This window comes from Chelonoidis abingdonii, chromosome 4, assembly GCF_003597395.2.
Source record: "Chelonoidis abingdonii isolate Lonesome George chromosome 4, CheloAbing_2.0, whole genome shotgun sequence".
NCBI lineage: Eukaryota > Metazoa > Chordata > Testudines > Testudinidae > Chelonoidis > Chelonoidis abingdonii.
In genome coordinates this window covers 69,663,328-69,685,621 of record NC_133772.1, presented here as the reverse complement: position 1 = coordinate 69,685,621, position 22,294 = coordinate 69,663,328, and the positions used below count along the sequence as shown (strand labels likewise).

General features: G+C 41.8%; 1 protein-coding gene across 2 annotated transcripts in view; it reads right to left on the bottom strand.

Annotated features, from left to right (window-relative positions):
• Window positions 1–4,147: 4,147 nt before the first annotated feature.
• The window catches only part of CAPRIN1 (cell cycle associated protein 1), a 75,112-nt gene continuing 56,965 nt past the window's right edge, over window positions 4,148–22,294 (bottom strand). Inside the window, exons 15-19 of one of the 2 annotated variants that reach the window (XM_032770688.2) lie at window positions 16,589–16,739; window positions 15,738–15,932; window positions 15,052–15,152; window positions 7,017–7,080; window positions 4,148–5,405 (exon numbers count right to left, since the gene is read on the bottom strand). In XM_032770688.2, coding sequence (XP_032626579.1) covers window positions 5,341–5,405; window positions 7,017–7,080; window positions 15,052–15,152; window positions 15,738–15,932; window positions 16,589–16,739 — 576 coding nt within the window. In that variant the 3' untranslated portion in view covers window positions 4,148–5,340. The remainder of the gene's footprint in view (window positions 5,406–7,016; window positions 7,081–15,051; window positions 15,153–15,737; window positions 15,933–16,588; window positions 16,740–22,294) is intronic. The other variant, XM_032770689.2, reaches the window with a different exon arrangement.

The window sequence follows — 22,294 nt, the reverse complement described above, 5'->3', positions numbered from 1 at the left end:
TAAGCCAATTGGCTGTAGAATTCAATGTCCCTTTGATACATATAGCCCTTAGAAAAAAAATATATTCTTCGGGCCAGATGAACAGGAGTTAGGCCTCCTTCTGGAATGTTCTGATAACATATGTCATATTAGATGAGCTGACTATGATGGTCATGATCTTTCTGAAGAGTGGAGACAGGGCCATGACAGCATATCAGATATCTTAGCGTTCCAGCCAGTAGATACTGTAGAATTGTTTTTTTTCACTGAACAAGTGTCCAGACCATCTGATGCTGTGAAAGAAAGTTGTCAGAGACCTTGTTCTCAATCACACAGCAAGACAAACACAAGCTCCTAAGTAATTTCAGCCTCCAAAAGGAGCACTGAGTTTCAGGACAAGTGAAGATTCTAGAGCTTTATACACACGTTGTTCCACTACAGTGTGTTCATCCAGGATACAGAATCTCCACTAGGCTCAGCCTATTGAAACTATAGGTGTATTAACATTTCTTATAATCAGTCAGAGCTTCCACTGTTGTACTACAGCAATGATATTCAAACCTTTTTTTCACTTGCAGACCCCTAAAAATTTTCTAATGGATGTGCGGACCCCTTTGGAAATTCATCCTGTGGTCCACAGACCCCTATAATAAAAGTCCTGGGCCGAAAACTGATTAAATAGAATTCTACTATAAACACTGCAAGTGCTCGGCCCAGCATTTGACACAGCATGAGAAAGGGCACTAAACTGTGGACTTCTATGGTAACACCACCACTTCCGAGTTTTCAATTTATTTTCATAGTCACCTTTCATGGACCCCTTAAGACAGTCTGTGGCCCTCCTGAAAGCATGCAAACCTCAGGTTGAAAACAACTGCTCTACAAAAAAAACATCTCTGAAGGTAACTGATTCCATTGCCACAATCCACAAAAGACAGTGAATAGCCTTCTTCATGTCCCTGTTCTTCTAGTGGCTAGACACTGGTTACATAGCAGAAGTCTGGGAAAAACAGCACATTTCTACGAAGTGAGCTGTTTAATGCCCAAAAAACCCACCCCATGTTTAAGGGGATTAGAATTCAATAGTCTGCTAGGTGAATTCTGAGTTCTAAGGACTCAAAGCTGATCACTTGGTTTAGATGGGGCTATGAAGAGGCCATGCAGAAGACTTGGAATCAGAAGTAGAATGTCCAGGTTTCTTCTGGATCAGTTGGATTTTGGGTCTGTTTCACTTTGTCAGAGCCCTTCATCCAGTTATATTTGATCAGAGGGGGTTAAAAGCTGCTTTGCTTTCCTATATTGCCATTAAGTCCTTAATATTGGGTTTATACGAGGATAGAATTTCTATTGTCCTATCCAACTCAGAGATTACTTTTCCTAAGATCCTGTGCAAACAGATAATTTTAGCTAGAGTGTTCTTACTCCAGAATCTAAGCCAAACCTGGCAAGAAAGAAACTGACCATCTAGTGAGATCCTGGACAAAATGTGACTGGCCAAAGCCATTTTGTGAAGAGAAGCTCCCAAAATCTGAAGTCTCCTGAATAGAGAGGACAAGACATCAACGCATAAGTCTGGATGCTAGAGGTCTCTTGGGCTGCTGTAGTTGCCTCAAAGTTCCTAGGAAGTGAAGAATCCCCTCACCTGTCTGTGGCTCCTTAGGAAGGAAATCCACCAAACTCACTCACTCAAGAGTAATTGGATCAGGAATGAAAACTCTCCAGAAACAAGTTAAAAAGTCCTCTCTGAATCATTCCCAAGAGAGCTTTCGTGAGGAGGGGTCTCCTGTGCAATGGGGTGAGGATTGGGAGTGCTTCCTTTAATGATTCTTCTGAGATGTTAAAGGCTGCAAGTCCCTAGGAAGGAGCTCAGGTGAATCCAACAGGCATTAGAATCAGGCAGAGAAGGTCCAGCCATAGAATACAAGCTTCTGGGTGATTTGCTTCAGGGTAATGACCATATTAGTCAGGCCATATGAATCTGTGAATATATGCTATGAAGGGAAAGTACATTAGGAGCTGGGAGTCAAGCCTCACAAACCCTTAACTACCATCTAGGGTATCCATTGAGACTGACTGCTTGGCTTCAATCCTCCATAGACCAAAGGGAGGTGGAAGCTTATCTGATATTCCATATGCAGAAGCAGCACAGGTGGTGCTCTCCTCACTGGCTTCAACTACTCCCCTAAGAGCTTGATGTGACAATAGTTAATCAGATGGCTCAGTATAACCAATGTCATCAAAGCTGGGGTGTGCAGTGGTGTGGCGCCACTTGTACCATCTCCAGATGAGCTTTGGCTGCTGCTCAGGTGACGAGAAGCAGGCCTGGTTCATTCTGAGGTCTTTGGTACCTGCTAAGAACAGGCCACAGCTAAAACCCTCGAGCACGACTACCCAAGCATACAGTTTTCCTTGTCAGCAAGCTTATTAGCAACTATATGTGGCTGCTGTGTATCAGTCAGGGACCCTCAGGAGTGAAGAATGTACTGGGGATGCTCTCTGTTGGGAGAGAATCAAATCTGAAGTCAAATCAGGGACTGCAGAGGCTAAAGAGATCTGAAATTCTTAAATGCATAATGAAATTCTAAAAGAAAAGTTCTACAGCAGGAGAGGTTTAGTTTGTCCTGTCTGCACCATGGAAGCAGAATAGAAGCAGAGAAACATCTCTAGACCGGTGTGACCAGCTATGCCAATGATGGACATATCTGGTCCTATCTTCTGTAGTGCAGGCTGGAACACTAGTTAGTGGATCTATGAACCTTAATGTGATGGAGAAGGTCAGTTTTCAGCAAGGGGTTTATTAACACATCTGTTAAGATTAATGGAATTAGAGTGAACATTCAGGCTACATATCTATTTCAAAGCACTTGTTTTATGTACTACAGATGATTATAGTACATTTCTATGTATCATTAGCATACAGTAGAAGGGTTATACTATCTAATGGCCATTCTCACACACAAGCTCACAAGATAACACCTCAAAATAACAGGTCTCAATTACCCCCATTTTATTAGTTCACTTAAATGATATAATTGAAAATAAATGGATATGCCCATATTTTTGGAAAATGGAATGTCCTGATCTGTTCAATGTCCTTCAGTTAAGTATGTTGTAAGTTCAATGAAAAACTAAAATTATTTAAGAGTCAGTTGGGATGCAGCAGAAAGCTGAATGGCTATTTGTCTACTACTTATTTATAAACAGATCAACACAAAAACACTGAGAAGACGCCCTTATTTTTCTAAAAAGCAACATTAAAAAGCTTATCTTTTTCCAACTGTAAGGAAATAGCAACAGACGACTAAATGGGACTGCACCAGCAGCAGTTTGCTGTATGGTCACAAAAGTGACTTGCCATCATACTGCAAGGTATATCATTTAATTGCTCAGGAAAAAAAAGTGCCATCCCAAGCAACTAATGTGTTTGCAAGATGACTATTTACCATTGCTTCCACATAACTGTGATGTCTCCCAGTAAGTACAATACCTCTAATTAATTTCTGTAGTTTTTACAGTCTGGTCATGATAAAATGAAAGTCCCAAACTCGATACATGTGACTTTCATAATAAAGTCAAAAAAGTTTCGGACTGTCATGACACAGTATAAAACATCCTCCAAATGACAGCAAACCCTTCAGTTTGGTTTAGTAAAAGCAATACCATTACCTCATGATTAAACATTCTCTGTTTTATAATGTGGCTGTTGCTTAATATGACCCTTTATAACACTTCACATCTTCAGTGTGCTATAAAATGCATTTGTACTCAACACCTCTACTGAGGTACCTATGTATTCTCCCCATTTTAGATAGGGAAACAGGCACAAAGATCAACCAATCTGACCAAGATCATACCGGAAGTGAGTGGCAAAATGGGATAAGGATTTATGAGTTCCCACCTCTCAGTCCCAAGCTAGTTCTTCTACACCATATGTTGATTTAACGAACATGAAAGTCTCAATGGAAAAGAAAAAAATTCCCAGTTAATCCAATTAGTATGGATTAAGCCAACGGATAATAAGTATCAGAGTTATAACTTCTAGAATAATTTAAAAGGGAACAAAACACTTATGTAAATCTGTAAAGTGAATTAGAGAATAAGCTTATGAAATGTCTATCCCCATCACATTAAGTTTGCATCAATAGCTGAAAACCATTGTTCCAGAATACAATTTTTATAAACATGTTTTATTTGTCTTGCTTATACCGTTAGAATTGTAACTGCTGGCTGTCATTTCCCTTAAAAGGGGAAACCGATCCAAACACATACTGGTGCTTTTCAAAAGATAGCAATTAAAAGGGCAGCAGCAGCGGGCATTTGAGATTTCTTAAAACCTTCAGGCTGCAGGAAAGACAAAAGGACATGTGACCAAAAGTGTTACGATTATCCATTAGAGATTTCCATCAGTACCTGTATCCCTTACTTAGGTGATAATACAGCAAGGTCAAGTATTAGTGACAGACAATGTGCAAGTCATAAGGAATGATAAAGACAATACCAATCCTTACAAAAGTCATTGTTATCAAAGAAACTTAAATATGTTCGAGATAGATCTAAATACTTCACATCAAATATACAAGTGGCCATCCAGATTATATCCCATATTTGTTGCAAAATTTTTAAAGTGCCAATCAAAGCTAATTTTTTTGGCAGGGGGAAGGGTTAAAAAACCTTATACAATTATATCAGGAGTTACACAAAAGCAATTTATGTATTCTTAGCCACAGTAAACTGAGCCTGGTGATGGAGAATGCTGTAGCTAAGGGTGTGTCTTGCGTATCAAAAGCTGGCTGTCAGCTTATTTGTCTAGTTAGGGATATATGCATCATTATGCATCTTAAACTGTTCAGTGCTTCACTTTAACATGAAAAAGCTGAAATGCAGTTGCTCTGCCAAACCACACTTCACTTCTTCCATCCTTCTTTCATGAGAAAGTTTAATTTTGTCAACTGCCATCAGAATAAAATCTTTAGGGATTTGCCGATTTTATTTGTTGCATCACTATAGAATGTCAGAAGTGAGGCAGTCTTGCTTTTTCCTGCCACTTCAGATAACCATGGAGATTTGATCACCCTGAAATTGCCTTTTTTGCTTTACTCATAGCAAGAATAACAAATCTGGATCTCATGTGCAAGGCTCAAGATGATGCTTAGGACAGAACATGCAGAGCAAATGTTGTTTCTTTCCATATCCAGGTAATATAAAGCTGACAACTGTAGTCCTGTCTTTACGGGTAATGAAAAAAGTCCCATTACAATGAACTTCCTGAAAGGGAGAACAATAGATAATAACTCTTCTGGTAACATGTATGATACATTGGCCAGTGTGTTTTTGGCGTTTAATATAATCCTGTGGATTAGTTTAATTCACTTGTTGAGCATTCATTTGAGGCATCCCTCTGTTGGGTCTTGGGGGCCCTCCACGACCTAGAAAATAAAAACAGCATTTAAATTTTGTATCAAATCAGACCATTTTAGAGTTCATAAAGGGTGTGACTCAAGTTTGGTCTCAATAACTTTGGTTTAGAATTCATAGGTATATGTTTACTGCACTAATACACAGTCAATATCCTTACCAATTCAAACACAATTGCACGTGTATGCCTATTACATCATTTAATCAATTCCTTGGTTTCCCTCCTCTTGGTATTCTTCATAATTTTCTCAGAATCTCAGATGAATTTAACTTAACTTCTAAAGCGATTTTGCCCTTCATTTAACAAAACAGCAACTATTGACACAAGTCGCCCACACATGTATGGAATAAACAGATCCAGTGCAAGTTAAACTATGATTTTTAAAAATAATTGGTGAGCATTTTAAAAAAATTCTTATTTTAAAGCCATTAAGCTAAAGGGTCTCTTAAGTTATCAAACAGCAAGACGCAGGTCTGCTTTCACTTTCCTGCTCCTTTGTATTGAGCCACTTGAGAGTCTCAAACAGCATTCTGAAAATAGATCACAAGCTATTGTTCTACTGAAGATAGACATACTAATTTTAAAAAACCTATCTTCAGTCAATCCACCCTTCTGCTAAATACCTACCTGCATTTTACTGGCAATGAGCCTTGGACTTTCCTATTTGGAATATATTTATGGACAGCATTGCTATAACTTCACCACAATTCGATAGACACTCAATCCCCATTCCCATCACACCATTTATTAGGACAGTTCCCTTTGACAATGCATACAGACATTTCCACGAGGTGGCTAATGTTATAGATTTCAATATTTTAGGCAGCAGAAATAGAGAACATGTAGTGTAGTTATCAAATGCCCGTTGAAAAACTATGGAAGTATTGTTGAAAAAGTAATTAAAGATCAAATGCAGAAAGATGAGCTCAACTATAGTTTTGGCTATTTGATAAACATTTAGCTTAAGCTCATACATGACTGAGTGATTTCAATATATTAATATTTTTGTTTCACTCTCAAAGTATACTGTGCAGCTGCAAATAAGTCCGGAAATATTTTAGGAGATTTTACAATGGGAAAACACACCCATCTCTATAGGAATAAAAAAGTACTCCACAACGGGCTTCAGTAATGCAACACATCTTTATTGAAATTGAAGAAACATCAATATACAAATTCAAAAAAGTCAAGGGAGCTTTAAAAAATGCACAAAAGAAAGGCCTGCGGTCAAAATTCTAGCAAATCTTGTCAGCAAAAAATTAAAATTCCAAATTGTGCTAGTAGGGGCAGCAGTGAAATGGGTGCAAAGCTTTACCAAAAAATATATTTTCAAGTTTTCAGGGCTCATTTTGTTTTACTAAAGAAAAAAAGTCAACTAAATAGTGTGGATGCAAAGATAAACCTCAATCTCAGCAGACAAATGTAACTTCTTACGACCAAAAATACTTCATTCAATAGCCAATTAACAACTTCCAACAAAAGTTCCAGGAAAGTTTAAATGTATTTTTGGATTGTGACCTATTAATTGTATATGATAAAATGTTTTGTGATCCACAACTCTAAGAGATTGCATCAGAAACTCCAGTTCAGCAGAATTAGGAACATATCATTTGAGTATTACCTCGAGGGGCTCCCCGTGGTCCACTCTGTCCAGAGCCACGTTTAAAATTCTGTTGATATCCATCCTAAACAAAATGTAAAAGTGAGAAAAGTAAATTAAGTTATAGTCATTAAACCACCGCAGTCATTTGTTGTGCCTTAGAAAGTTAAATATTTGCTATTAAACATAGCAAGTTTCAAGAGTATTTAGAAAGAACCCATCCATTTTTCACTATGTGAATTCAGTTAAATGTTGCCAGTGAGGGCACTGACAACATACATAATTGTAATTCTTAGCAGGAAATCCTAATCTGCCTCACGAGACTAGAAAGGAGTTAGGTTCATTACACCTTAAACGGTATTCATAGAATAAGTGATTAAACTTTACGTAACATATTTAGGCTTGGAAGGATTACAATTTTTATTGGTAAATAAGAATGTCACTGAACACATACAAACCAAGGAATAATATTGACAAATAATCAAAGTTTACAGCTAGGCAAAGAAAGAAAAATGCTGCTTGAGAACTTAAAAGGCCAAAGTCAAGTGATTCTGATTTAGGCTTGTTACAAATGGACTAGCAAATGAATAGTAAAAACAGATATGATTTGCTGATTTACAGATATTGACTTTGTATATCTGGATGTGTGATACTGACAATGTGTTTTAACTATTTATAAAGCTTTAACTTTTTGAATCTCAATGTTTACTGTCATTAATTAGTCTGACATCCCCCCATATAATTTATCACAGTTGTGAAAATTTGAATAAAAATTAATCATGTGATTAAGAAAGTGTATTGCACTGTTAAACAATAATGGAATATCATTTATTTAAATATTTTTGAATGTTTTCTACATTTTCAAATACTGATTTCAATTATAACAGAATACAAGTGTATAGCGCTCACTTTATTTTTATTACAAATATTTGCCCTGTAAAAACCAAAAAGATAGCATTTCTCAATTCACCTCATACAAATACTATAGTGCAATCTCTAGCATAAAAGTTGAACTTACAAATGTAGAATTATCTACAAAAAATAACTACACTGAAAAAATAAAAATGTAAAACTTTAGAGCCTAAAGTCCACTCAATCCTACTTCAGCCAATCACTCAGACAACCAAATCTGGTTACAATTTACAGGAGATAATGCTGCGCGCTTCTTATTTACAATGCCACCTGAAAGTAAGAACAGGCGTTCACATGGCACTATTGTAGCCGGGTCGCAACGTGCCAGATGCATTAAAGATTCTTATGTCCCTTCATCTTCAACCACCATTCCAGAAGACATGTGTCCATGCTGATGATGGGTTCTGCTCGATAACAATCCAAAGCAGAGCAGACTGATGTATTTTCATTTTTATTATCTGAGTCAGATAACACCAGCAGAAGGCTGATTTTCTTTTTTCATGGTTCGGGTTTTAAAAAGTTTCCGCATTTGAGTGTTGCTCTTTTAAAGACTTCGGAGAGCATGTTCCACATCTCATCCCTCTCAGATTCTGGAAGGCACTTCTGATTCTTAAGCCTTGGATCGAGTGCTGTAGCTATTTTTAGAAATCTCCGGTTGATATTTTCTTTGCATCTTGTCAAATCTGGTGTGAAAGTGTTCTTAAAACATGTGCTGGGTCATCATCCAAGACTGCTATAACATGAAATATATGGCACAAAGCAGGTAAAAGAGAGCCAAAGACTCCCCAAAAGGAGTTCAGTCACAAATTTAATTAAATTATTTTTAACAAGCATCAGTATGGATGCATGTCTTCTCGAATGATGGCGGAAGCATAAAGGGGCATATGAATGTTTAGCATATCTGGCAAGTAAATACCTTGCAACACCAGCTACAAAAGTGCCATGCGAACGCCTGTTCTCACTTTCAGGTGACACTGTAAGTAAGAAACAGGAGGCAGCATCTCCTGTAAATGTAAGCAAACTTGTATGTCTTAGCCACTGGCTGAACAAGAAGTAAGACTGAGTGGGCTCTAAAGTTTTATATTGTTTTGTTTTTGAGAGCAATTATGCAAAAAACCTGCATTTGTAAGTTACACTTTCACAATAAAGAGATTGTACTTCAGGGGTTGTACTGTACGATTGGAGAATTGCTAACATAGTTCCTATTTTTAAGAAATAGGAAAAAAAGTGATCCGAGTAACTATAGGCCTGTTAGTTTAATATCTGTAGTATGCAAGGTCTTGGAAAATAATCTGAAGGAGAAAGTAGTTAAGGACATTGAGGTCAATGGTAATTGGGACAAAATACAACATGGTTTTTCAAAAGGTAGATCGTGCCAAACCAACCTGATCTCCTTCTTTGAGAAAGGGTTAACAGTATTTTAGACAAAGAAAATGCATTGGATCTAATTTACCTCGATTTCAGTAAGGCATATGATACGGTTCTACATGGGGATTATTAGTTAATATGAAAGTTGGAGATCAATATGAAAACAAAGTAGATAAGGAACTTGTTAAAGGGGAGACTACACGGGTTGTACTGAAAGGTGAACTGTCAGGCTGGAAGGAGTTACTAGTGGAGTTCCTCAGGGATCGGTTTTTTGGGACCAATCTTTTTATTACCGACCTTGGCACAAAAAGTGGAAATGTGCTAATAAGTTTTGTGGATGACCAAAGCTGGGAGTATTGCTAACCGAGGAAGGACCGGGATATCATACAGGAATCTAGATGACCTTGTAACTGGAGTAATAGTACTAGGATGAATTTATAGTGAAAAGTGCAAGATGCATGCTTTAGCCATTATATAGAGAATTTTGGTTATAAATTGGGGCGCATCAGTTGGAAGTAACAGAGGAGGACGACGACCTCGGAAGTATTGGTTGATCGCTGGGATGACTATGAGCCACAATGTGATATGGCGTTAAAAAGCTAAGGCAGTTTTAGGATGCATTAGGCGAGGTATTTCCAGTAAGATAAGGAGATGTTATACCATTATACAGGCATTGGTGAGACCTCATCTGGAATACTGTGGGCAGTTCTGGTCTCCCATGTTTAAGACAATGATTCAAAGTGGAAAGGTACAGAGAAGGCTACGTATGGATGATCCGAGGAATGGAAAACCTGTCTTATGAAAGGAGGCTCAAAGGCGTGGCTCGTTAGCCTAACTAAAAGAAGGCTGAGGAGAGATATGATTGCTCTTTTAAAATATACAGAGGGATAAATTCAGGGAGGGAGAGGAATTATTTAAGCTTAATACCAATGTGGACACAAGACCAAATGGACATAAACTGGAACTAGGAAGTTTAGACTTGAAATAGACGAAGTCTAATTAGGGAGTGAAGTTCTGGAACAGCCTTCCAAAGGGAGTAGTGAGGGCAAAAGACATATTTGGTTTCAAGACTTGCGTGATAAGTTTATGGAAGGAACGGTATGATGGGATAGCCTAATTCTGGCAATTAATTGATCTTTGATTATTAGCAGGTAAATAGGCCCAATGGTCTGTGATGGGATGTTAGATGAGGTGGGATGAGTTACTACAGAGAATTCTTTCCTGGGTGCTGGCTGGCGAGTCTTGCCCACATGCTCAGGGTTTAACTGATCGTCATATTTGGGGTCGGGAAGGAATTTTCCTCCAGGGCAGATTGGCAGAGGCCCTGGAGGTTTTTCACCTTCCTCTGCAGCATGGGGCCCAGGTCATTTGCTGGAGGATTCTCTGCACCTTGAGGTCTTTAAACCATGATTTGAGGACTTCAATAACTCAGACATAGGTTAGGGGTTTGTTACAGGAGATTCTGTGAGATTTTGGGTGGGTGAGATTCTGTGGCCTGCATTATGCAGGTCAGACTAGATGACCATAATGGTCCCATCTAACCTTAAGTCCATGAATCTATGAATTAAAAAGAGAAAGTTGCTCACCTTGTGCAGTAACTGAGGTTCTTTGAGATGTGTCCCCCTGTGGGTGCTCCACTTTAGGTGTTCATGCACCCCTGCACTTATAGGAGACTTTTAGTAGCAGTGCCCGGTTGGGTTGCATATGCGTGGTCCCTTTCTTGTGCTGTTGCAGGCAATTAACCGACACTGTGTGACCAACTCCAAAGAAGTAGAGGAGAGGAGTAAGGATAGTGGAGCACCCACAGGGACACACATCACTAAGAACATCAGTTACTGCACAAAGTGTATAATCTTCTTTTCTTCTTCTTGTGCTGTCCCTGTGGGTGCTCCACTTCAGGTGACTTCAGAGCAGTGCCCTCCAATGGAAGGAGGGGCTTTGGAGTTGAACTTGTAACCTCTGATAGTAGAGAGCATCTGAAGGAGGTGTCAGATGTTGCCCGTTACTCTTAAGGTACAGTGCTGTCTAAAGGTATGGGCTGAGGCCCAGGCAGCAACTCTACAAACGCCTGTCATAGGTACATTGTGCATGGAAGTTGGGAGGCTGATAGGGCTCTAGTGAGACGTGAGTGAATCCCCATGAGAGATTGGCAGTTGCACTGATGATAGAGTTTTGTGCAATTATGGATCTATGTGGAAAGTCTTTGTTTAGATATGGTGCTCCTTTTGGAGCATTCAGTGATGGATAGAAACAGTGTGGGTGATTTATGGAATGGTTTAGTCCTGTGTATGTAAGAAGCCAATGCGCTCCGAACATCAAGATTATGAAGTGATGTCGCATAGTAGGCCATGCGGAGGTGAGGGGTAGGCAAGGAGTAAGCCTTATGGCCAAAACTGATCAAGTCTTTTCCAGTCCTTATCATGAGTTGTTTCAGGGCTATTGTTGCATGCCAACGTCGCTGGATTGCATGTATCATTAAGAAATTAGGCACTGGACACGAAATCCATGTCCTTTGTCGGACCTCCCGCCAGTTGGAGAGGCAGCTGCAGGGGTCCACAGAATGACCCTTACAGGGTCCATCAGTGCCTCACTCATGTGAAGGGCAATTTTTTTTTTTTTTTTTTTTTTTTTTTTTTAAATAAATCAGATGTATGCAAAAAGTCCACTAGCCCATGCTGTATCATGGAGACCTCCTCAAGGGAAATATACAGAGAAGGCCACCTTCTCAAATAAGCCATGGAACATTTGAAATCATCCTCTATATTAGGAGGAAGGAGGCATTAAAGCAGGGGTCAGCAACCTTTCAGAAGTGCTGTGCCGAGTCTTCATTTATTCAGTCTAATTTATGGTTTCGCATGCCGGTAATACATTTTAACCTTTTTAGAAGGTCTCTTTCTATAAGTCTACAATATATAAACAAAATATTGTTGTATGTAAAGTAAATAAGGTTTCAAAAAATGTTTAAGAAGCTTCATTTAAAATTAAATTAAAATGCATAGCCCCCCCCCAGAGCAGTGGCCAAGACCTATGCAGTGTGAGTGCCACTGAAAAGTCAGCTTGTGTGCCGCCTTCGGCACATGTGCTATAGGTTGCCTACCCCTGCATTAAAGTGTCCTCTGTGGACAATGATGGCAAGTGGGTGGTTCTTCCTCCTCTTCCCCTGGTACCACTGAGGGTGCTGGTACAGAAGCTGTGGGGAATTACTGTGTGCTGGATCTGGCCGTGGCAGGCAGTTTCCCCTTGTGTGGGGCATATGACTCATGGAGTCCAGTATGCCCACTGGGATGGGAGCAGCATGGAGGTCCCCATACCACTGTAAGTACTCGGAACAGCATAATATACCCCAAGAGACTCCTGGACTGACTGACTCCTGATGGATAGGAGCGTATGAGAAAATAGCTCCCTGTTCTTCCTCATCTTCCTCCTTCAAATAAGGAGCGAGACAGTGTGTGATGTTGGGGATGCAGGGAAACTTGGTGCCGAGGGAATCATTCTTGTATCGGTACCGCAAATAGGGGGATCGGGGCAGAGCTGAATACCAAAACCCTCTGTCTGAGGAACTGCTGCTGTGCTGGTTTGACTGGCTCCTGGGGCTGCCTCCCTGTCAGTGCCAGAAGGCGGCACTGCTGGCTGCGCCTCTGTGCATGCTGGGTGCACCTTCGAAGAAGCTGCTTTTTGTAGCAGCACCACACCGCTGTTTGTAGATCATGGTGCGGAGGCACAGGTTTTTGGCTTCCCCTTCGTGCCTGTGTCGGAGCCGGCTCTTGTAGAGTCTCTGGCTCTAGCAGTGCCGGGAATTTCTGCTACTTTGGCTCCCGGTGCTGACGGCACAGCTGGTGCCAGTACTGGATGCCTGCCCACGAAATGAACATACATCGTGGTGTAGAGGCATGGGGCTTCGATTTCCCCTTAGTGCCTGCATCGGAGCCTGCTCCTGTAGAGTCTCTGGCTCTAGCAGGGCTGGGGTTTACCATCTTCTTGGCTCCCGGCGCCAAGGGCACAGGAAGTGCCGGCACTGGATGCCTGCTGGTGAAGCAGCTGTAGACTGTGGCGTGCAGGTATGGGGCTCCAACCTCCCCTCAGTACCTGCACCAGAGCCGTTCCCTGAAGTCTCTGTCTGCAGCAATGCTGAAGCTCTCAGCGACCCGAGCTCCCAGCACTGTCAGCACAGCCGGTGCTATTACTATCCACAGGACGGCTATGGGATTCCCCGTCCTGTGGAGGGGACCTGGGTGCTTCCTCGAGCAATGCCCAGCGCAGCACTCTGACGTAGTTGGAGAAAGCATTCCTGTCCAAGGCTGGTGAAGTGCGTGTGCATTGGGGAGTGGTGTCCCAAGCCTCATGCCCCGACGCAGGTCCAAGAGACTGCTCCACTCCCTGTCTTTCTGTGAGCCTGAGGCAATGCAACACTTCGTTAGTGCCTGCATCGGAGGCACTAACACACAGGCAGCTAACACACTGACTGTGGCTGTCAGGGACAGGCACTTTGAGCCTGGAGACAAGGCACTGAGAGCCCAGGAAACCGGGCATTCCCCCACCCTTTTGGGGGGGGGGGGCATGACCCTCAAAACAGCTGTTTTTCTGAAGTTCCTGTCTGTGAGGTTTTTTTTGGTTTTTTGTTTTTAAGCAAGGAGAAAAGAAAAGGGAAACAAGCTAAGTAGCTGCTAATAAGGAAACTAAATAATTGACTGTAATTAATTAACTACAAAGTAGCGGAGAGGCACTGCTGATTGCTCCCTCTCGTAGACACGGGTTAGTCACACAGCATTTGTAAACTGCCTGCAACAGCACGAGACAGGGACCACGCATGTGCGATCCATGCAGGCACTGCTACTAAAAGTCTCCAACTACAAGCGCAGGGGCACATGAACACCTAAAGTGGAGCACCCACAGAGACAGCACTCAAAAAAGAAATACTATTTATTTTGTTTATATTATTTTTATTATAAATAATTGCACTGTAAAAATGATAAAGTGAGCACTGTACACTTTATATTCTGTGTTGTAATAGAAATCAATATATTTGAAAATGTAGAAAAACATCCAAAATATTTAATAAATTTCAATTAGTATTCTATTGTTTAACAGTGTGATTAATCGCAATTAATTTCATTGTGATTAATTTTTGAGTTAATCACGTGAGTTAACTGCCATTGACAGCCATCATAAAAATCTAAAAAATGCTTATAAGTCCATAATTTTGTACAACTGTGAACATTTAAAGTGATAAATCTAAAAAATGCTTAAAAATAAATTAGCAGCTGAAATTAAAAAAAAGCAAATTCTGCCAAGCATACAGATAAATAAAATGTGATAAAAACTGTATTACTAAACAGATACATTCCCTATGTTTATATTTTTATATGTTAGCATTGCAGCGCCAAAACTTGTAAGTAAACTATTCCATTCTGGCTCATCTATCAACAGAATCATTAACCAAGTTCCAACTGCAGGATTAAAGTATATTTTCCAGTATGTCTATGTGTAAAAGGCTGCCCACAGATAAATGACAACAGAGGAAAAAAAATATTTTTACTGGTAAAGTCACAAAAAAGCTTTATTTTCAAATCCCAGGTGAGTAAGACTGGCCATTTGGATGGTTGTGGAGCAGGAAGCATTACTTTCACTTGTAAACTAAGCACATTTTATATGAAGTCGTCGAGGTTTTGCAATTAAAACGCTACGAAAACTATTTACTAGCTATTTTAAGCAAGTTATTTCATTTAGTTTAACTGATTTTTCTATTCCTATAATTTTAGTTTAAATATCAACTCACCCGTTGGTAGTTGGAGTAGTCCCGAGGAGCATTAAACTGGGGCTGCGAGTAACCACTGTTAGGAGTGTTGGAAAATGAAGGGCGGTAGCCATCATACCCTCCTAAGAATTAGAATACAAATGCTTACTGAAGGGCACACAACCTGTCTTCATAAATTATGCTACACACATAAAAGGCCACTGAGGGACTTCACTGACTTTTAAGAAAAAAAAATTCAATAAAAAAAAGTGTGCGCCAACAGACTGTGTACAAATCTGTAAAATAACCTACATCTTCTCATTAAGACCCTGTAAAAAACTGGGGAAGTGGTATCTGAGGATGTTTCTCTGATAATCTTTAGTACACGTGCTTAATCTGTTATTTATTATTTGTATTACCATATGCCCAGGAACCCTAGTCATGGACCAGGACCTTGTGCAAGGCACTGCACAAACACTGAACAAAAGATGATTCTTCATTCAGTTCTCAGAGACAGTCCAGCAGAAGCCTAGAATTTAAACTGCTTTGTTAAGATAGAACAAAATGAATATCACCACCACAAGCTTAAATATCTTCCCAATATATCTCTGTATTAAACAATAATAGGGTCAACATAACAAAGCGGTGTGCCATTCTGTGATCCTGAAAAAAAAATTTCAGATAAAGTCTCAAAATTTTGATAAAAAATATATATATTTATTTTTTACCTCTAAACCCATTGGCAGGTCCCCTGTATCCATTCATTAAGCCCCGAGTGCCGCGTGATCCACCACGAGACACTCCCCGGCTGTTATAATAAGGCTGACTGTTACGTGGGAACCCAGTATTCTGTTGTGGAGGCTGCTGGTGGTTACCTGCCACTTGATGGGACTGGTCCGGGGAACCATGGTAGGTGCCAACCACTATAATAAAAAACCAACAATGGAAGTTTATGTTTTCTATGTTCTCCAAAGTTTGAAAGGTATCAATTTAAACCAACCAAGTCTGCCTTAGTAGCATCAAGTAGAGCAGTAAATGTTTATGAACCTAAAAAAATGATTTTCAGAAATAAAAGTCGCTATTCTGACACACTCCACAGTATTAAAATATTGCAAGATATGTAGGGTTCAGTGAAGTCAGTGTCAACAGGCCTCAAGTTAGTACACTGGTGTTTGTCGATTTAAAAAAATCAAAAAACAAACAAACACCACACACCACAATGAACTTCACACCACACAGGCCTGAAACAAGTGGAAACATTCTCAAGTGACTTCCACAATCTTTCTAGGAAGTTACTAAACATAGGGCCCAGAGGCAGCGACACTTGCTCCACAAAATTTTTTTTATTCTGCATGCAGAACTTCCCCTCAGTTGGATTCTCTTCATTAAAGAGTTTCGGTTTTGCAGAGACTCCCCCGATGAACAAAAATTTTACACATTCTAAATTTCATTTAATTTTAAGTTGGCTGCCAGGTTTCTTGGAATTTGTTGTCCATGATTATCCTCCACTGGATTATCCTCCACTGGAAGCCTCCTTTTTAGGCTAAAACACTGTTTTAATTTTGTCTAACAAGTTTACCTGTCTGGAGCTGTTCTTGCTGAAGGTCTGATTGTTCTACTTGGTGAGGCTGGTTGGAGAAACTCTGGTTGTAACTGGCCTGGTACTGATTTTGTTGCTTTAGGGTTTCTGGTTCATTGACAGGAGGAACAGGTGCATTCATATTGAATACCTACAATGGTAGGAAAAAACTAAATATCTCTCTAGTCTACAGTTTCCCAATTTGTACTAAACGTGTCTTTTGCATACAATCCAAGACTATATGCTTTATAAAATGACGACAGAAGCAATTACCTTCCTTTCTGTAACAGTTGTTCTTTGAGATGTGTTGCACATGTCCACTCCATTGTGGGTGGGTGTGCACTTTGTGCACAGATGTCATTCTCCCCCAGCAGTACCCAATGCATGGTGAGGTAAGAAAGCAGAGACAACCCAACCCCCCTCGGTTCCTTTGTACTGAATGTACTCTGATGGAGAGGGGAAGGTGGGCAGGCTGTGGAATGGACATGTTGAACACATCTCAAAGAACAGTTACAGAAAGGTAGGTAACCATTTCTTCTTCGAGTTACTGAACATAATTTCCACAGTAGGTGACTCTCAAGCAAACATCTATGGAGATGGATTTGGAGTTCATCTGAATAGTGATTGCAAGACCACTCATCCGAAACTGGCATAATCTCTGGACTGATAGTCAATGGTGTAATGAGAAGAAAAGGTGTGGGTGATGACCAAATTTCTGCTTTATTAATGTCAACAAGTGATATGTGAACTAGCAAAGACGCAGAAGCTGCTTGTGCTCTGGCAGAACATGCCAATATTCCAGAGGATAAGGTCACATTAGCCAGCTGGTAGTATAAATGGATGCCTGGGATTCTCTAGGAGGAAACTGGTTTGGCCCTTAACTCTATCAGCAACTGTAACAAAAAGCTATGTAAAAGTCCAGAATGATTTAGTATACTCCAGGTAGATAGCTAATGCTCTTCTCACATCCAATGAGTGAAGTCTTCCTTCATGCTTATGGTGATAGAGTTTTGGAAAAAACAGGGGCAAATATATTGTTTTCACGTTAACCAAACTAGAGAGTACTTTTGTAAGGAACTTCCATTGCAACCGAAGATAAACCTTATCTTTATTTAAAAACCTGTATAAGGGGATTCTGAAACTATTTCTCTCAAAATGTCACCTTCATAGAAAGGTGAAGGAGGGAGCTAGTCACAAGGTGTTCAAAGTGGGGTCCCATTAAAATTGCCAGAACTAAGCTGAGATCGAGGAATGGGCACCTGCACTTGAGGGTATAATCTATTACCCACCCATACATCAAAGCTGAGATAGCAGCCAAATGCACCCTTACAGAAGAGTCAGATTCTGTTTTAGATCTAAAAGATAATCCAGCACAATATTCAGGGGTGCAAGGAGACACATGTTTCTCATTAACCCAAATGGAGAAGCACTTTCATTTAGCCAAGTAAGTGACCCTAGTTGAGGGTCTTCCATTATTTAGAAGTACATTCTGGACATCCTGTGAGCAGGATCTTTCAAAGGGATTCAGCCATGAAGCATCTATGTTGTGAGATGGAGAGCTTGAAAGCTGGAGTGATGAAGGCAGCCATGGTCTCAAGAAATTATGTCCGGAGCCAACAAGAAGAACAGAGGAGGCTCTGTTGACAGAATCAGGAAAACTGAGTTCCAGTTCTGAAAGGGCCACGCCAGTACTTTAAAGGATGAGACGACCATGGTCCTTTTTTATTTTTGGCTATTACTCTGAAGAACAAAGGAATTGTAGGGAAGGCATATAGAAGGGAATTCTCTCAGGATACGAGAAAGGCATCTGTTGGGGGCCTGGGCTGAGGACCCCCAGGAACAGAACTGGCAACATTTTCTATTGGGTCTTGTTGCAAAAAGGTTCACTTGGGAAAATCCCGAGAGTTGGAAGATAAACCTGGCTACATCTGGGAGTAACGACCACTCGTGCTGATCAGTGAAGGATCTTCTCAGCTGATCTGCCACTGTGTTCTGTTTCCCCTAAAAGGTAAGCAGCTCTGAGGTGAATCCACTGAGTTGAGATGTACTACTCTTAACTCCTTGACATTTATGACCAAAGGCCTTGTGTCTTCAGGGACTTAATGTGAGCCCCTCAACCTAGAGATGATGTGTGCATAACTACAGTGCATGTTCATAGCATGAGAAGGAAGCCAACTTCCAAGCAAACTCTTGGAAGGTCTATCCACCGATCAACAGACAACATGACGAGCTCTGGCACTTGAACCATCCTGTCCAAATGGTGGCAATTCAGGGCATATACTGATGTTAGCCATGTCTGCAGCTTCCTGAATGGCAGTTTGGCACGCTGCACTACATAGGTTCATGCTGCCATATGACCTAGCAGCCTGAGGCACTTACATGCTGTTTAGAGCAGGTAAGCTCTCATTCGAACTATTAGGTCTCAAATGGTTCTGAACTTGGTTTGTGGTAGAAATGCTCTGGCTTTGTGGAGTCAAGGATTGCTCCACTGAAATCTATTGTCTGTACAGGCTTCCATACTGACTTTTCTCAATTCATTCAGCGCCCCAGAGCACTGAATATGGATAAAGCAGTGAATATGCTCGACAAGACCTGTGACTCTGATCGACCTATGATCAACCAGTCTCTCAGGTATGGGAAGACATGAATACCTAATTTTGGAAGATGAACTAGTACCACAGCTGCCAAGCCAAACGGAAGCACTATGAACTGATCATGATGAATATCAGGCATTAACCTGATAAATTTTCAATGGTCGGGGGACAGTGCAAAATGGAAGTATATGTCCCTCAAATCAAGGGCCCCATACCAGTCTCCTCCTTCTAGGGAAGGCATAATTGACACTAAGAACAGTGTGGGATATTTTCTGCAGGAATTTGTTCAACTCTCTTAGATCTAAGATGGGCATGAGATCTCTTTTTGTCTTGGGAATCAGGAAATAACAAGAACAGAACCCTTCTCTCCTGAGGCTCAACGGTACTTCTTCTACAGTCCATCTGAAAGAGATTCTCGACACTGCCCTTCAGTGGGAGGTCCAGAGTGGTCCCTAACTGGGGGAGCGGGAGTATATAGAGAAAGGCAGGGTGTATTAAACTGGATGGCATACCTCTGTTCCACCATACTTAAGGCACACCAGGACATTATGTGGGTCCAAGTACTTAGGAAGCGGGATAAGCATTTGGTAAACAAAAAAAGAGAGAGCAGACAAAGTGAAGAGACTGGTATAATATCCTTAACTACCCAATCAAAATGCCTGTTTGGAAGGGGCAACTGGATGTGATGAGCTCATTGACACTGAAGAGGAGGGCGCCTTCTATAGATCCTTCTCTGTTTTCCTAGGTCGATCTTGGGAACGGGGAGCAAAGCTATGGTTGTTGATGAACATGCGTCCTTTTTGGTCACAGGGATTTAAATATAGCCGTGGAATTTTTAAGGCTATGAAGCTTGCCATCAATTTTCTCATAAGAATAGGTAGGCCCTTCAAACAGATGGTCCTGTATATCAGCTGTTTTATTTCTGGCAGGCAGTTTAGATGACTAACGATAAACACCTTCTCCCAGAAATCGCTGGTGCCATGGTTCACGCCATTGACTCTACACTATCCACATTGTTCTGGAAACCAATTTACCCCCCTTCACCATTACAGAGAACTCTTGTTTGTAATCTTCTGATAATCTGTCCTTGAATTTAGCAATGTTCTCCCAGTGTGTATAGTTGTATCAACTCAGGAATGCCTGCTGATTTGAGATCTTGAGCTGGAGGCTCCGTAAGGAATAAAGTTTGTGACCAAACAGATCTAGTCTTCTTGAGTCCTTGCTCTGAGGTGGAGATATGCTCACTCTCTCTCTCCTGCGCATTGGCAGGTTGACACACCACAAGAGAAGTGGAGGAGTGATTGCAAAAATATTCACACTCTTTAGAGGGAGTGAAGTATCTTCTCAGCCTGCTCTGCTGTTGCAGCCAGGGAAAAGGGTTGTGATGACAGAGTTGGGATGAGCTCCATAACAGCTTCATTGATTGACAGAGCAATCTCAGTCAAGGTGGCAGAGATACCTCTCCTGCCTGGATACCAAACACCTGAGACCACTCTTTTTCAGGAGATCTTGGTGAGCACTGTAGCCTTCTGGAGGTGGTGTGTGGGTGTAGAATTCATGTCCCCCACAAATTTCTTTGCTTCTCTGCCAAAAAAATGACACACTGATGGAGAAGCAAAGGGAAACCTCAAGAGCAGTCACGTGCCCCTCCCCAGAAGCACGTGCATCTTTTCGGACACCTGGAGCACCCGACGGAGAGATAAATCACCGTGGACTAGGGGAAGCGGAGAGGCAGTGGCTGACGACGCCCCAGCCAATGCTGGGTCAGATCCATTCAACTGGTGTGCATCCAGACTCTACTCATACCCAGAACCCCTGCCAAGTCTCACCCACCTTCACCCAAAAACACCTCTCCACATTGAGAGCCCCCCACCCCACCCAGCCCTGGGGATGCCCTGGCCAGTCTTGGCCAGGCTGGAGGAAGAGCACACGTCCCCTGCACAAAGTGGCCAGGGTCGGACCAGACCCCTCGCAGAAATCTTCCCCTGCTACAGGAAACTCCACATCCTCACACCCCTCGATTCTTGCCCCCGTTGCTCCTCAGTGTAGGGGGAGGGGTCACTGTCGGAGGAGCTGCTCCTCCATCCACCCACCCTCATGTATCTGAACACCCCCACCTCCCCCCATAACCAGATCCCTACACCCAAACCTCCACCAAGCCTCACCCCCTGCACTCCCAGCCAAGCCCCACCCCGTTGCATCTGCCCTACCCCTGAACCCAGGCCATCCCCCGAGTGAGCTCAACCCGCCCGCACTAGAACTTCCAACACAACAAACTCCACACCCTATGTACTTGGACTACCCTGACTAGCCACCCCACACCTGGAACCCCCCACTGAGCCCCAACCAGCTGCATTCAGACCCCCACCCCACCAAACCCCACTCTCCCAGTACCCTGCCAAGCCCTTTCCCTCCCCCCTCCGCCCCACATCTTCATCTGGACCCATTGCTGAGTCTCACTATCCCTGCATCTGGAACCCTTCAAGTGCATCCAGATTCCCCCCCTCGGTATCCCCACTGAGATGTCCTCACCCAGACTGCCCCACACAGAACCCTAACAGCCCACACCTGAATCCCTCCACACTAAGGGCCTCCACACCTGGATCCTGCCAGGCTGAGCCTGCCTGCCCACACCTGGTGTGCCTGGCACAGAGGGGCAGGCCTGGCCCTTGCGCTGTGTCAGGGTGGGTGACCCTCATTGCCAAGTCCATGCCCCTGAAGGGGAGGGGAAGGGGGAGGGGGAGGGGAGTGAGTGGCCTGCAGGGTGATCTCCCGCCTCTGTGCGGGCAGTGGCCCATGCTCGACGCTGCCATGCTGGAGCCTCCACCTTTATTTAATTTACAAATAAAATTTGCAGAATTTTAAAATATTGTGTGCAGAATTTTTAATTGTTTTGCACAAAATTCTATTAGGAGTACTATTTACAAGGCGTGAAGAAGGTATTTGAATAAACAAGTCTGAAATCGCAGGGAACGATCACTGTTGGTAAGAAGGAACTGAAAAGAGTTAAGGGTGACTCCTCTTATACTAGCACACAGTGGTGAGCAACCACAGGGAGCACTCCAGCCACCCCAACAGGTATCACTGAGGGAAAAAAAGTCTCTGACATCTG